Source organism: Protopterus annectens, chromosome 7.part0, assembly GCF_019279795.1.
Source record: "Protopterus annectens isolate FY-2018-M chromosome 7.part0, PAN1.0, whole genome shotgun sequence".
Classification (NCBI taxonomy): Eukaryota; Metazoa; Chordata; order Ceratodontiformes; family Protopteridae; genus Protopterus; species Protopterus annectens.
In genome coordinates, this window is record NC_056739.1 from 1,162,856,753 (window position 1) to 1,162,872,460 (window position 15,708).

Genomic DNA, 15,708 nt, shown 5'->3' on the forward strand with positions numbered 1-15,708 from the left:
AGCTTACTTTCTGTTGGATATCATCACACACATTCTGGATGAATCTGACCATTTCCAGCTGACTTTCTGTGGCAGTGCACTCTGCCCTAACAATGCCATGGCATGTTTCCTTTTGGGGAACACATGTTTTACATGTATCCTGGGGTAGCAGAAAGAAATGTCTGTGCCTGACTCTCCTTTGTAAAGTGTCACTGTGGACACTGTTACATCTGAATGCCTGCCATCTTCCTCAAAGTTTTCCTCTGGCTTTGGAGACACTATTGTAGAGGTACAGGGGTGTCCCTCCTGTACAGGCATGAGTGGCATGTCAGCTTGTGCTTGATTTTGTATTGCACTGTCACTTTCTGCAGAGTTACTAACATGTTGTGGGGTGTGAGATCCTGCCATTAAACTTGGGGAGTGCGTGCCACTTTCCTTAGTCTGTCTCATAACTATAATTATGTTATCATCATCATCACCAACATTCATTCTACTGCTATTATCCAAATATATTGGTATAGTTGAACTGTTTGTTTCTGATGCTGACCCTGTAAAAAAATTGAAAACATTAGCAATGTAATAACATGTAGTAATATATGCTTACAAGGAGGGGTGGGTGGGATATTTACCATGTACATTGGCTTCATTTCCATTCTTTGCTGATGTACAAGGTTCACTTAATAATAATTAAATGTTTGATGTGTTTAAGTACATCACTCTTCATCATTCAGTTCTCTCTATATAAATATATGATACTGAGTTTAAGCCGGCATTCATGAGCAGATGAGCATTTTTGCTGTTGCAGACATTGGTAAGCAGTGTCCACACCAACTCTAATAAATCCTTTTCCATCATCTTCTGTATCACAGTCATCTCCATGAATGGATTAAAGGTATTAATCATCTGGTTTAACTGAATAAGATTTGGAGCACCCCCCCCATAGTGGTACAGGAAACTGCATTGTGCCCTGACCTTGCTTCTAGCATATGCTACATCATTGGACATTTTCTTCACTGTGCTAATGCTTAAATTCTGCCACCCACTGCATCAATTACAACCACTACTTGCTTCAAGGCCTTGTTCCACTTAGCTTGTCTGAGCTCCCTATTACCAAACAGAAGTTTTCTGTATGTCCTAAGTGGTGCCGTGAGGACATGATTGTCCTCATAAATGAAATTATCCCATTTCTGCTTTGATCCCTTATTTTCCATCATTACAACGCATAAAAAACCAAAAAAATGCCACAGTCAGAAAGTCTGACAGTGTGACAGTGTGACAATGTTTGCATGTAATCAGCTTTTAATGTACAAAACACTGACCAGGTCTTCATGTCACCCACAATAAAAATATAAAAATGTTACTTAATACAAACCATATAATTACATACAGAAGTCTCAATATAGCCATGTAAACTTGTAATATATTACTTACAGTTCATTCAGGTCATGAATGCAGTCCCTTTTGTCACAAAACATGTCCTTGACCTATCCCTGTTATTGTCATGTACTTATAACACTGACATTTTGTATCATCGGATCATAGGAAGTTTCTAGACTAATGGCCCTATGGGCCTTGCAAGCCTAGCCAAGTTCTACTCTTATTTCCATGATCAGCATGTATTGCCTCTGTCCAAGAGGGACACTGGTGGAACACCCAGGGTGAATTTACGGTGACTCATCCAGTCATCCAGATTGCATTTGAAGAGGAACAAGTGCTCTGTTTGACATAAAGTAGGAGTCTGTTCCACCTCAGGTAACCTCTGGGAGACAAATCTGTCCCTCCAGCAGGTTTTATTAATGTCATATACCAGGCTAAGGTCTTTAGAGCGAGTAGCCTGTGTACCATTTGACTGCTGGATATACAATATTTCCAATAAAGCAGGGTCAGAGATTGCTTCTGAGCAGTCTGTATGAAACAGAATAAAGTGACAGTGATTTCAGATTATGCACATAGGACAGATGTTGAAGACCTTGAATTTTCCTTGTGAGGAACCTTTGTAGTCTCTCCAATTGCTGCAGGTGCTTGGAAAGGTACATGGCAAAAAGGGAGTTGTACTCAGTTGTTGGCCTAATGAGGGAAATGTACAAGGAGGTTATAACTTTTTTTTGGAGGCAATGCCCTTACTTCCCTTACTTATGAGATGAGCAATATAGAATGCCCTTCTTACCACTGTGGAGACATGGTGATCAAAGGTAAGGTTGCTGTCAACCTGTGTGCTCAGGTTTCTCACCACTGAGTGCATACTTAGGGTGTTGCTATTGATGTGGCAGGTAGCAGGAATATTGTTCTTATTGAAAGGGATGATAATACATTTTTTGCATTGAGTTTAAGGCCATGACTTTGGCACCAATCATTTGTTTGTGTAAGACCATCTTGTAGGATGTTGACATCATTTGGAGATTCTATGACTGCTCCCAGTTTGCAATCATCAGTAGACTTTGTCAGCCACAGACCTTTAGTTTTTTGCTTGTAGTTCAGAGAAATAGATTCCAAACAGCAGAGGTCTCAGGACTGATCCCTGTGGAACACCACTGGTTACAGGCCTGCTGTTGGAGGTGGATTTAGGTGGATTCCCCTGCTCTGACTATATCAGTGAGCCAGTTAGTGACCCATCTAATAATATAAGGATTGAGACTTAACTGGGTGCATTTGTCAATAATGCCTGAGTGGGGGATAGTATCAAAAGCCTTGGCTAAGTCTGGGTAGGCTGTATGCACAGATTTCACCTTGTTCAGGGCCTTGGTGACTGTCTCAAAAAAGTCCACCAGGTTTAACAGGCATGATCTCCCTTTGACAAATCCAAGTAGGGTAAAGTATTTGGAGATTACCTATATCTTTGTTGATAAGGTCCATGATGATTCTCTCCATGGCCTTTCAGATAAGGCTAGTCAGGCTAATAAATCTTCAGTTCCTGGGGTCAGTGGAAGCACCACCATTGTGAAAGGGGATAATGGTGGCCATTTTCCATTCAGCTGGGATGAAGTCAGTGCTTAGGCTATAATTGAAAAGAGTACCCAATGGTGTTGCTAATTCTTGTTGGAGCCCATGTAGGACACAGCCTGGGATGTTATCAGGTCCCATAGATACTGTGTTTTTGGCCTTAGAAAGGGCATTTATGACCTGCTCTTTAGAGATACAAGGTAGGGGACAGGTAGTAGGGATGTCATAGGGCATGTGGGACAGGGAAGTGAAGTTTTCACAGAACCTGTTGGTCAACAACTTAACTATATCCACAGGCTCAGTATATGTGGTATTATTAACTATTCATTATTTATCACTGTTACTTCAAAAATCTCCAGTTCATCACATCTACCTATTGATATCCTTAGCACTGCAGAACTTCAGTAGTAAATTACTGCATTTATACCCACATATTCACATTCAGTAAATTATACCATACTAATGATCATTTTCTGTCATCAGTAATCATTTCCACTGGTGATGTCATGAAATACAACTTCCAGATGACAGAAATCCAGCAATCAGTCATTGCTATCGTAACATAGGTTCATAGGTTCATAGGTGGGTACTAGGCTATCGGCCCTAGGGCCTATACAAGCCCAACCAAAAAGGTACCCTGGCTTTTGACACCCCAAAAAATTATTTTCCTGTGCCACTGTTGAGCAGAGCCAGAGAAGTGATCCCCGGGGTGAATTTCCTATTTCCCATCCAATCATCAAGATTTTTCTTGAAGAGTGCTAATGAGGAGCTTTGTTTGATATAGATAGGTAGTTTATTCCAGAGTATGGGAAGTCTCTGGGACAGAAATCTATCCTTCCGGCATGTTCTGTTTATTGTGATGGCAATGTTTAGGTCCCTAGGCCATGTAGCTCAGAGGGATTGGAATTTCTTTAAGTGGCGCATGTCCAACAGCTCTGGGTTTGACATAGCTTTGTATGTTTGGCAGAGATCACCTCTGAGTAGACGATATGCGACGGAGTAAAGCTGGAGTTTTTTGAGGCAGTCTGCGTAGGGCATCTGTTTGAGGTCGGTAATCCTCTTTGTGAGGTATTTCTGTAGCCTTTCCAGTTGTTGTAGATGTATTGTGAGGTACATACCAAAAGGGGCATTGTACTCTATAATGGGTCTAATGAGTGATGAGTAGAGGCACATTATATATGTACATTCATTAAATATGACCCTTAACTCATTAATGAAATACATTTCTTATTAAATAACAATATTGTTTTTAAATATTTCCTTACTTTAATTAAAGTCTGTGGTATCCTAATGCATTTGCCAGCTACCTCAGCTATTGGTGAATTAATATGGTGATGCTCAACTTACTGGAAAAAATCCAGGGCCATTTTCATGTGTTATATGCAGGTTATGCTAATTTACATTTATCTATATGAATCGCAGTAGTACGCAAACAGGTCCCGAGATGAACCTGCAAATTTTGTTTTTTGGCCAGTCATAAACGTGTCCAAAGTAACATGAACGCACATCAGACTGACATGGACACAATCCACAGCACTCTGCAGCTGTCCCAAGCTTGCAGCGAGAATGAGAAAATGTCCCTGGACTAACCAAAATTAGAAGGCAGTTAAAAAAAATGGATTCAACTGAATATCAACTTTGCAGCTATCTGAAGTGTAATCCCTGCTCATCTGGTATTGTATGTCACACTCCAGCACCTCAAACAAACCATACCTTCCTAACACTTACAAATTAACATGCATAGTGATGTTTATCCCCCCTCCCCCAATAAAAAGGAAAACTTCTGCTGTTCTACATGAGACATACTGGTCTTATGGTACAAAAACAAACTTTTACCGATGAGCATTAGCAAGAGCAATTATTAATCATATATTTCCACTTTAATCTCAAAAGGGTAAAATACACAAAAGAAAGCATGGCGGCCAGGAGTAGGTCCACCACTGTTTTATTAAATCAAATAACCATAAGCGCTTTCTTCAAGTTCATTATAAGACTTCATCAGATAAAAATTAACTGAAAAGCCAAGTTTAAAAACCCTTCCCATATCACATGATCCACCTCCAAGTTAATTAACTAATCATTAACATCATTAATAACATAAAATCTCATAAAATGCATAAATTAAAACGGGAAGCTGATGAATATTCATGTGGGAGGGTGTATCACCGCCCGCCTGAGTCACAGAAATGGGTCGTTCGCTTGCATTTTAATGACCATCCAGCCAACCAAGATGAGTAAATGATTAATAATAATGAGGAAAATCAGAATGGCAGTGATGTCCCTTTAGATTCAGTGGGCCTGAGGCGTTCCGAGAAGATTCGGGAATACAACAACAGGTACAGACCGATGGGACCGGGAAATAAAACCACAATGAAACCAACGTGGCTTCATCCTACAACCAACCAAGGGGTTGGAGACAGAACCAAACATGGAATAAATAATGCAAGGGCTCAGGCTTGATGACAGTAATGAACCATGCATTCTATTCAATAGTACCAGGGACTTTAAGGTATTTAATTGCAGTTCCTATGAGTACTCTGGTGAGATTGCTGATGCATTTTCCAATGGGCTTACTTTTGTCCCTAGTTTTAAATCTAATCTTTTCCAGTTAATTCTGGATTTAAAACTTTTTTGTTCACAAAATGAGTTTAAGTATTTTATTTAGTAACAGTGGGATGGATCTCAACAATGACTTGAGACGTTCTAGTGTTTGTAACCCACTAACTCACCACAGCCTGCAATTCTTTGAGAAAGTTTGTGAATTTGACTTTAGACAATCATTTAAAGGGCCTTATGCCCATTCAAGCAATTTAAAACCTGAGGAAAGGGAAATATTGTTCTTGATACGACAAAAAGTCAGGATCATGCAACCTGACAAGGGTGGGGGGGGGGTTGTGAAAACAAGATTATGTTGAAAGTATGTACAAGATTCTATTTACTAACATGTATTGTCAAGTCTCTAGGAATGAGGTAAATATCACCTATAATAGGATCAAGGTTCAACTAAGTGATATGCTCATGGAAGGATGTATTTCTTTACCTGAATACAAATATTTAAAAATGGATGCCCCTACTATACCCACTATTTTTGGACGTCCTAAATTATATAAACAGATTGTGGACCCACCATTCTGTCCGATTGTGGATGCTCGTAACTCTATCACTTATCCCATTGCAAAACTTTTGGATGTTAAACTGAAAAATTTATTAAGACAAGAAGTACATCTCTGTATTGATTCATGGGATTTTCTTTACAAATGTAATAGTGTTCTATTTGATAGTGGTCTCATATTTTTTACAGTGGATGTAAAAGATCTATTCACTGTAATTCCACATGACATTGGGTTGGATTGGTTCAGTGAGTATCTGTTTAGGAAAAAAATTGAACAAGACTGTATTAACACCTACACAGAAATGATGGAAATTGTGTTGAAAAATAATTATATTTATTTTGATGAACAGTATTTTTTCAACAAGTAGGTGTTGCTATGGGAGCCTCTTGTGGGCCACTGTATGCCAACATTGTCATGTGTGAGTGGGAACAAAGATTTCTATTTGGGTATTCTGGGTTTAATGACTGTATTTTATACTTGAGATATTTGGATGATTTGTTTTTCATATGGAAGGGTGATAACAACAGTGTTATTAATTTCATGGATTATATAAACAACACAACTCATTTTCTTCAGCTTATACATGTGGTGGGGAATGACAACATCAGTTATTTGGACGTAAGACTAGAAGAGGATGTGGCGCATGGGAGATATATTTCCACCATTTATAGGAAGCCCACATACTCAAATGCATTCTTGCATTTTGACAGTTTTCACCCCCTCCCCCAGAAAAAAGTGGTGGTCAAAGGAAAATGTGTCAGAGCTGCAAGGATGGTCTCTAATTTTGACTCCTTTCTTGGAGAATGCAGTCTTTTGAAAGACATGTTCATAAAGAGGGACTAGCCAGCAGCTTTTGTACAGGAAATTAAAAAAGAAGTAGTGGTTAATAGACAACTGGGTATTTATTCACCCATATTGGTTGGAAATTTGATAAACCCTCAGAACTGTTTTGTTACTAGTATCTCCACATTCAACAAGGAAGAAAATGGGACAGAATAACTAACAATGTTAGTTTTAGACTGTCCTTTATTACCAGATATTCTGTTGACCACCAGCAAATTCAAGAGATTTTACAAAAGAACTGGGGTATTTTAACTGGGGATGGTGACATTAGAGGTAATGTTAGCACAAAACCTTCTACTGTGTGGAGAAGGGGACTCAACATTAAAAATTTGGTGGAAAGACCTATAATCGAAGGTGACAATACCCAAGTCAGGTGTATGTATCAATGCGGCATGTGCCATTTTTGTAAATTCATTTGGAGGAACTGTTTGAAATTAATGGTTTCATCTTTAGGATAAAAAGAAATTACAACTGTAACAGTACCGAGGTAGTTTATGGAGCATTGCGTCAGTCATGTCCTGCCTTTTGTATCGGCAAGACTGAGCGGATGCTTAAGCAATGCATCTATGAACATAATTATGACATACGGGTAAAAAAAACTACAAATGCACTTTATAGGCACATCACATTATTTTAAATTCATTGTGACTGAGCAGGTCAAATGGAATAAAGGGGGTGGACTTTGGCAGTTGTTTCTGGAAAACCGGGAACTTCAGTGGATATTAAGTTTAAATGCTGTGGGTTTTCCTGGTTTAAATGAACTAGCATCTATTGGTTGTGTACTAAAAATGAAGGCAGAACTTAAATAGATTTGGTTATTATGGTTCTTCACATAATGATATATATATATATATATATATATATATATATATATATATATATATATATATATATATATATATATATATATATATATATATATATATATATATATATATATACTTATGGTTTTAAGGTTTAAATGTATGTGTTTTAAGATATTGCATAATGTGATTTCTTTTCCTTTTTTTTTGCACGTTTACTGTTGATTTTAATCAGTTAATTAGTTAATTAGTTAATTAAATTAACTAGGGGTGGATCATGTGACATGGGAAGGATTTTTAAACTTGGCTTTTCAGTAAATGTTTTATCTGATGAAGTCTTGTAATGAACTTGATGAAAGCGCTTATGGTTATTTGATTTAATAAAACAGTGGTGGACCTACTCCTGGCTTCCTACTTTCCTTCGTGTTTTTTAATCTTGAAAGGGAACTTGTTTCCTTTAAGAAAACAAGTATGTGACAAAATAGTTTTGGTTAAAACAAACTTGCCAATAATATCAATAGCTGTTGTAATGCCCCTGGTAGTAAACAAGGTTTCGTTAGGGTAATGTCACACCCCACAAGGAGTGGTTCTAGCTGCGACTAATGTATTCCTGACCATACTTTCCTCATTGTTGCTCTGGCACTTTGAATGATGGCATTACCTGTGAAGGCACAAGGCCATTCTCCTAGCTTGTCCGATAAGGAGACCATGATAACGATCTGCCTTCTTAATTCTAATCAGGGAAAGATTGAGGTATGTACATATCACAAAACATGGAAAAATATTGATATCTGGCAGGAGTTGGGAGACTACCTGTCAAACCTGACAGGCATAACCCAGACCAGCCAACACTGTGCCATTGGTTTGAGAACTTGCAGAAATGTAGCACTGACCAGTTGAGTGAGTGAGTAGACCGGGTAGTAGTGATAAGGCCAGAGTTTTATAGTAAGAACAATTTTGCTTCTTAATATTCACTATTTCATTGAGTCATACTATAGATAAAAGCAGTTTAACAAGTTAGCATAACTACAGGTATTTTCTAAGACAGACATGAGACATGTGTACCTGAGAATATTTCTTGTAATGCTATTATGAAATCCAGAGGAAATCATGAGCATGTTTGTAATCATACATGCATCTTTTTAAAAAAGATGGGTATGAGTAATGTGTTAACAGAGTTTAATAATAAATGCAAATATGGCATATGTTTATTAAACTAATAATCTCTATGAGTAGCTCTATAAATCATGTACTGGGTTACAAGATGAAGTAGTAATTACAATTACAAATTAAAATGTATTACTATTGCATAAAATGAATTTAATAGTTATATTACATGAAGCAGTTTTGTGTAGGACATACAAATACAAGTAAAACACTTACTTAACACAGTTGCTTGTTCAGAAGTATTTCTACTTGCACATACAACATGACTGAAGTGTGATACACAATGCCCTAGTTCGAGTGGAGACTGTAGGAGGGGGTTGGGAATGCTAGGCAAGTAAATGACCAGCACAAACTTTACTGAGAAATGTTTTACTTCTTCATTATTTATCAAATCAGACACTTTTGTATAGCAAAGGAAATACAAACTTCCATGAATTGCTACATTTCTGTGTTTCTGAATAAGTTATACCTGAACACAGGGTTTCAAGCACAGCATAGTATTTTGAAAATAACATTCCACACACATTGTATACGTGCATTTATCTCTTGCAGTAAAGGGAATATTGGCACAATATTGTACAAATTCATACAGCATATGTAAGAGATATAAGAGAAAATAAAAAATAAAACAAAGAGGAGTAACTGCTTAGACAGGAATAAATACATACACATATATAAGTGCAAATACAGGGAAACAAGAATTGTTTTCTCTCTTTTAATTACAGCTGAGGAAGAAACTGACTATAACTACCAGCAACAACAAAAAAGAGTAGAAAAGCTGGTTGAATCTTCTACTTAGTACAACTGAAGTCCAAGAAATTTCTGTTGTACTGATTTGTAATATGTATAAGCATAAAAAAGAATTTAAAATCATTATATTACTGTAAAAAAGAAAGAAATATGCCCATGTATAACTGTTGTACCCTTTTTATAACTGTTTTTGTATTGATCATAAGGAAAATTGTTATAGCTTTGCAGATGAAAGAAAATGAAACCCTTACAGTTCATTCTAATGTTACAAATATGTAAATATAAGTGGGATAACTCTGTTTTTATCTGGTTACTTATAATAATTACAAAGGGTATCTTTACTACTGTATTGAGTGTATTGTATGTACAGAATCTGAGAGATACATATTCCCTTCAGGACATCACAAACACTTGCCATATAAATTCATGCGAAGTATCCATGAGCACTACTCATATCATTCTTCCCAAGTACAAAAGCTCTTCCCAAATTACTACACATTCATTCCCTTTTAAGGACATGTCTATAGAAAAAAATGTCTGCATCATTCAAGTATGGTACTTAAATGAGTGAAATGGGAAAGTGCTTGGAAATTACTTTGTTAAGTCATACTGTAACAGTGTGTGAATAAGCACTTCCTGTACACAAGTTTTACTTCAATAAAGATTTTACTGCAATATTTGAATAGCATACAAAATGGTGTGTAAACATGATGTGTATATTTATTGTACATTTTCTCTTTTATTTCTCTCCACCACTTTTTTATCTGTTTTTTTTTATTTTGATTATGTATTTCTTTCTCATTTTTTGTTTTGTTTCTCTCCCATTTATTTTCCCTTTTTTACATGTTCAAATCCCTCAGGAGCAGGTTGGGCATATACCTCCCAGGCTATTCACCCTCTGCCCATCCAGGGACATCCTTACAGGGTGAGGATGGAGGCACTGGTCTTACAGGTACCCTGGCGAGTGGCAGCTTGATAGAGGATGTACTGATGGAGTTAGTGGACAGGAGAATTCAGCCAGTTGAAGCTTCACTTCAGCATGTGGAAGACATTCTCTCCCAGTTGGTGCTGACCACCGCATCAACACAGGGCCCTACCCCCTCAACATCGGGCTCCTCCACTGCAATACCATCTGGCAGCAATGTGTTTGAGGGTCTGTGGACAGGGACTCCTGCTGGCAATTCCTCAGCCCTTCTTGCCTTATCCTTTGTCCATTATCCTCTTACCTATTTCCTACTCACACTACCCTGTCATATAAAAATATTTGAAACAATTTGGGGGGTCTATCTCCCCAAAAAACGTGTGCCCCTCCTCTCCCATCTCCTCAACACAAACCCTTTTGATGTTTTCCTTATGTGTTCCTCTCTTTGTTTGTCTTCCCTTTTTCAATCGTTTCTATCTCCCCCTTTCTATTCTTTAATGAAAACATCAGGGCGTCCACAAAAGGATACTCCTATATAAGACTTTTCAAAGTCATTTTCTTTTTTCTTCACTTTTTCTTATTCATTGAAATGACGTTTGCTGACTTTATTTCCATATCCATGTAGCGCTGCCACTTATAGATAACCTTAAGTCATTTGTGAAACCCCAGACTATGAATGCCGGCCTATATTTTATTAATGATTTTTGCACTTTTAAAATGTTACATTACTGCACATTCATTCCCTTTTAAGGACATGTCTATAGAAAAAAATGTCTGCATCATTCAAGTATGGTACTTAAATGAGTGAAATGGGAAAGTGCTTGGAAATTACTTTGTTAAGTCATACTGTAATAGTGTGTTTCTAATTTAATATTTTTCTCATCAATGTGCTCCTTTTATAATTTTTATAATGGTAAACCCAGCCACTGGGGATGCATAAGCCAGTGCATTTCTTTGTGCCAGTCTCAAGCACGTATAAATGGGGAGGGTTACGTCAGGAAGGGCATCCGGCAAAAAACTTTGCGAAATCTTTTCATGCAGTCACCAGTTAATATTTCCATACTGGATCGGTCGAGGCCCGGGTTAACAATGACCTCCACCAGTACTGTTAGCCAACAGGGTGCTGGCGGAAATTGGGCTACTGTTGGCAAAGGAGGAGAAGAGGCAGAAGGCATGGCCAAAGGCAGAAAGAGAGGAGAAAGGCTAGGACTGTGGTAGTGAGGGTTGGAACTTTGAATGTTGGTAGTATGACTGGTATAGGGGGAGAGCTAGCTGATATGATGGACAGAAGGAAGGATGGTATATTGTGTGTGCAAGAGACCAGATGGAAGGGGAGTAAGGCTAGGTGTATTGGAGGTGGGTTCAAATTGTTTTATCATGGTGTGGATGGGAGGAGAAATGGCGTAGGAGTTATTCTGAAGGAACAGTATGCGAAGAGTGTTTTGGAGGTGAAAAGGGTGTCAGATAGAGTGATGTTTATGAAGCTGGAAATTGATGGTGTAATGATTAATGTTGTTAGTGCATATGCTCCACAAGTTGGGTGTGCAATGGATGAGAAAGAAAAATTTTGGAGTGAATTGGATGAAGTGGTGATGACTGTACCCAAGGGTGAGAGAGTGTTGATTTGAACAGATTTAAATGGGCATGTTGATGAAGGGAACAGTGGGGATGAGGAAGTGATGGGTAGGTATGATGTTAAACAAAGGAATGCAGAAGGTCAGATGGCAGTGGATTTTGTGAAAAGGATGGATATGGCTGTGGTGAATATGTATTTTAACAAGAGGGAGGAGCATAGGGTGACATACAAGAGTGGAGGAAGATGCACACAGGTGGATTATATCTTATGCAGGAGGGCCAGTTTGAAGGAGACTGGAGACTGTAAAGTGGTGGCCGGAGAAGTGTAGTTAGGCAGCATAGGATGGTGGTTTGTAGGATGACGTTGGTGATCAAGAAGAGGAGGAGGAGTGTGAGGGCAGCACCAAGGATCAAATGGTGGAAATTGAAAAAGGGTAATTGTGAGGTGGAGTTCAGGGATGAGTTAAGATAGGCACTGAGTGGCAATGAAGAGTTACCAAATATCTGGGTAACTACAGCAGAGCTAGTAAGAGAGACGGCTAGAAAGGTGCTTGGTATTACATTGGGACAGAGGAAGGACGACAAGGAGACATGGTGGTGGAATGAGGAAGTACAGAAGAGTATACAGGCAAAGAGGTTGGCAAAGAACAAGTGGGATTGTCAGAGAGATGAAGAAAGTAGACAGGAGTATAAGGAGATGAGGTGCATGGCAAAGAGAGAGGTGGCGAAGGCTAAGGATAAGGCATACGAAGAGTTGTATGAAAGGTTGGACACTAAGGAAGGAGAAAAGGACCTGTACCAATTGGCTAGACAGAGGGACCGAGCTAGGAAAGATGTGCAGCAGGTAAATGTGATAAAAGATAATGAGGGAAACATACTCACAAGCGAGGACAGTGTGTTGAGGAGATGGAAAGAGTACTTTGAGGGGTTGATGAATGAAGAGAATGAGAGGGAGAGAAGGTTGTATGATGTAGGGATAGTGAATCATGAAGTACAATGGATTAGCAAGGAGGAAGTAAGGATAGCTATGAAGAGAATGAAGAATGGAAAGGCTGCTGGCCCAGATGACATACCTGTGGAAGCATGGAGGTGTCTAGGTGAAATGGCAGTGGAGTTTTTAACCAGATTGTTTAATGAAATCTTGGAAAGTGAGAGGATGCCTGAGGAATGGAGAAAAAGTGTTTTGGTACCACTTTTTAAGAATAAGGGTGATGTGCAGAGCTGTAGTAACTACATAGGGATTAAATTGATCAGTCACAGCATGAAGTTATGGGAAAGAGTAGTGGAAGCTAGGTTAAGAAGGGATGTGATGATTAGTGAACAGCAGTATGGTTTCATGCCGGGAAAGAGCACTACAGATGCGATGTTTGCTCTGAGAGTGTTGATGGAGAAGTACAGAGAATGTCAGAAGGAGTTGCATTGCGTTTTTGTAGACTTGGAGAAAGCATATAACAGGGTGCCTAGACAGGAGTTGTGGTATTGTATGAGGAAGTCAGGAGTGTCAGAAAAGTATGTAAGAGTGGTACAGGATATGTACGAGGGTAGTGTGACAGTGGTGAGGTCTGTGGTGGGAATGACGGATGCGTTTAAGGTGGAGGTGGGGTTACATCAAGGATCAGCTCTGAGCCCTTTCTTATTTGCAATGCTGATGGACAGGTTGACAGACGAGATCAGACAGGAGTCCCCATGGACTATGATGTTTGCAGATGACATTGTGATCTGTAGTGAGAGTAGGGAACAGGTGGAAGAGACCCTGGAGAGATGGAGATATGCTCTAGAGAGAAGAGGAATGAAGGTCAGCAGGACTAAGACAGAATATATGTATGTGAATGAGAGGGAGGATAGAGGAATGGTGAGGATGCAAGGAGTAGAGGTGGCGAAGGTGGATGAGTTTAAATACTTGGGGTCAATAGTTCAGAGTAACGGTGAGTGTGAAAGAGAGGTGAAGAAGAGAGTTCAGGCAGGATGGAGTGGGTGGAGAAGAGTGTCAGGAGTGATTTGTGACAGACAAGTACCTGTAAGAGTGAAAGGGAAGGTGTACAAGAGGGTAGTGAGACCAGCTATGTTATATGGGTTGGAGACAGTGGCATTGACAAAAAGGCAGGAGTTTGAGCTGGATGTGGCAGAGTTAAAGATGTTAAGATTTGCACTGGGTGTGATGAGGGTGGACAGGATTAGGAATAAGTATATTAGAGGGTCAGCCCAGGTTGGAAGGTTTGGAGACAAAGCCAGAGAGGCAAGATTACGTTGGTTTGGACATGTGCTGAGAAGGGATTCATAGGTTCATAGGTTCATAGATTAGTACTAAGCTAACTGCCCTTGTGAGCCATTTTAAGCTTAGTCAATTATCTCTTGTGAGACTCAAACCCTGCACCTTGTGTTTGTAAGGCAAACACCTTAACGATTAGGCCATCCTCCCAACCCTCAGATGCAGAGTATATTGGGAAAAAGATGCTAAGGATGAAGCTACCAGGTAACAGGAAAAGAGGAAGGCCTAAGATAAGGTTTATGGATGTGGTGAGAGAGGACATACAGGTGGTTGGTGTGACAGAGCAAGATGCAGAGGACAGGAAGAAATGGAAACAGGTGATCCGCTGTGGCGACCCCTAATGGGAACAGCCGAAAGATGATGATGATAATGGAATAAATCAAAGTATTATTATGCAATTCTATATACTTGCTGCATTGTGTGATACTTTGAAATGTATTTAATCATGCAGCTATGCATTATTCTTCATGTTTTACTCTTTATGGCATGCATAGTTATTGTGTTTGTTGTCAAAATAACTGAGCTGTTTCTAACTTGATGGCTTGTGCTAACCATTTATTCTCAGTTAAAACAAATGCAAATTATTTTACAAAAGTTAATTAAACAATAAGTAAATAAATAAAAATATATGTGGAAGATACCATTCAATTTTCCTTTTTTTTTTGTATTCAAGTTTCATAGGACACAGATATAACTGATGTGGCTGTTTTAATTCATACTTTATTAAATTATTTAGAAGGTAATGGATGCTAGGATATTTAGAAAGACCATTGAGGATATGGGGGTTCTTTCTAATGATTGCTTTTAATCAATAAGTTGGTGTAGCATATGTGGTCAACATGTTACTGAATCCCCTCTTCTTTTATTTACCAGACATCCATGTCAATCTTGTGGACACTGTATGAACTTGCACAATATCCTGCTCTGCAAGAGAAGGTACGGTCTGAAGTAATTGCAGCTACAAATGACAATCCAGATGACCTATCAAAGATGCTAAAGTCAAGTCCACTATTAAAAGCATGTATCAAAGAAACACTAAGGTAGGTTACCTCTGTTACCGAAATGGAACAAAAGATGAAAAGGATGTACAGATTACTTAAGGAAAACACAGCTACCTGTAAACAGAATAGGTGATATTTAACACATTTAGATCACTCAACATAAACAGACAGATGCTTAGAAGTATGTTGGTATGTAATAAAAATATTTGTTAGCCATGCATAGGGTCTGCTTTGGTCACTCTTTTCAGCTGTAGGTTTGTAACATAGGACTGAGGCACATCATCCAATATAGATATGAAATGAATGCAATTGGATAAAGCACATACTGTTGAAATAACAGCGCATG

General features: G+C 38.7%; 1 protein-coding gene across 1 annotated transcript in view; it reads left to right on the forward strand.

The window, feature by feature from the left end:
• LOC122806926 (cholesterol side-chain cleavage enzyme, mitochondrial) overlaps nucleotides 1-15,708 on the forward strand; it is a 191,334-nt gene that overhangs the window by 98,111 nt on the left and 77,515 nt on the right. The window contains exon 6 of the mRNA XM_044077751.1: nucleotides 15,235-15,401. Within this exon, the coding sequence (XP_043933686.1) occupies nucleotides 15,235-15,401 (167 nt within the window). The remainder of the gene's footprint in view (nucleotides 1-15,234; nucleotides 15,402-15,708) is intronic.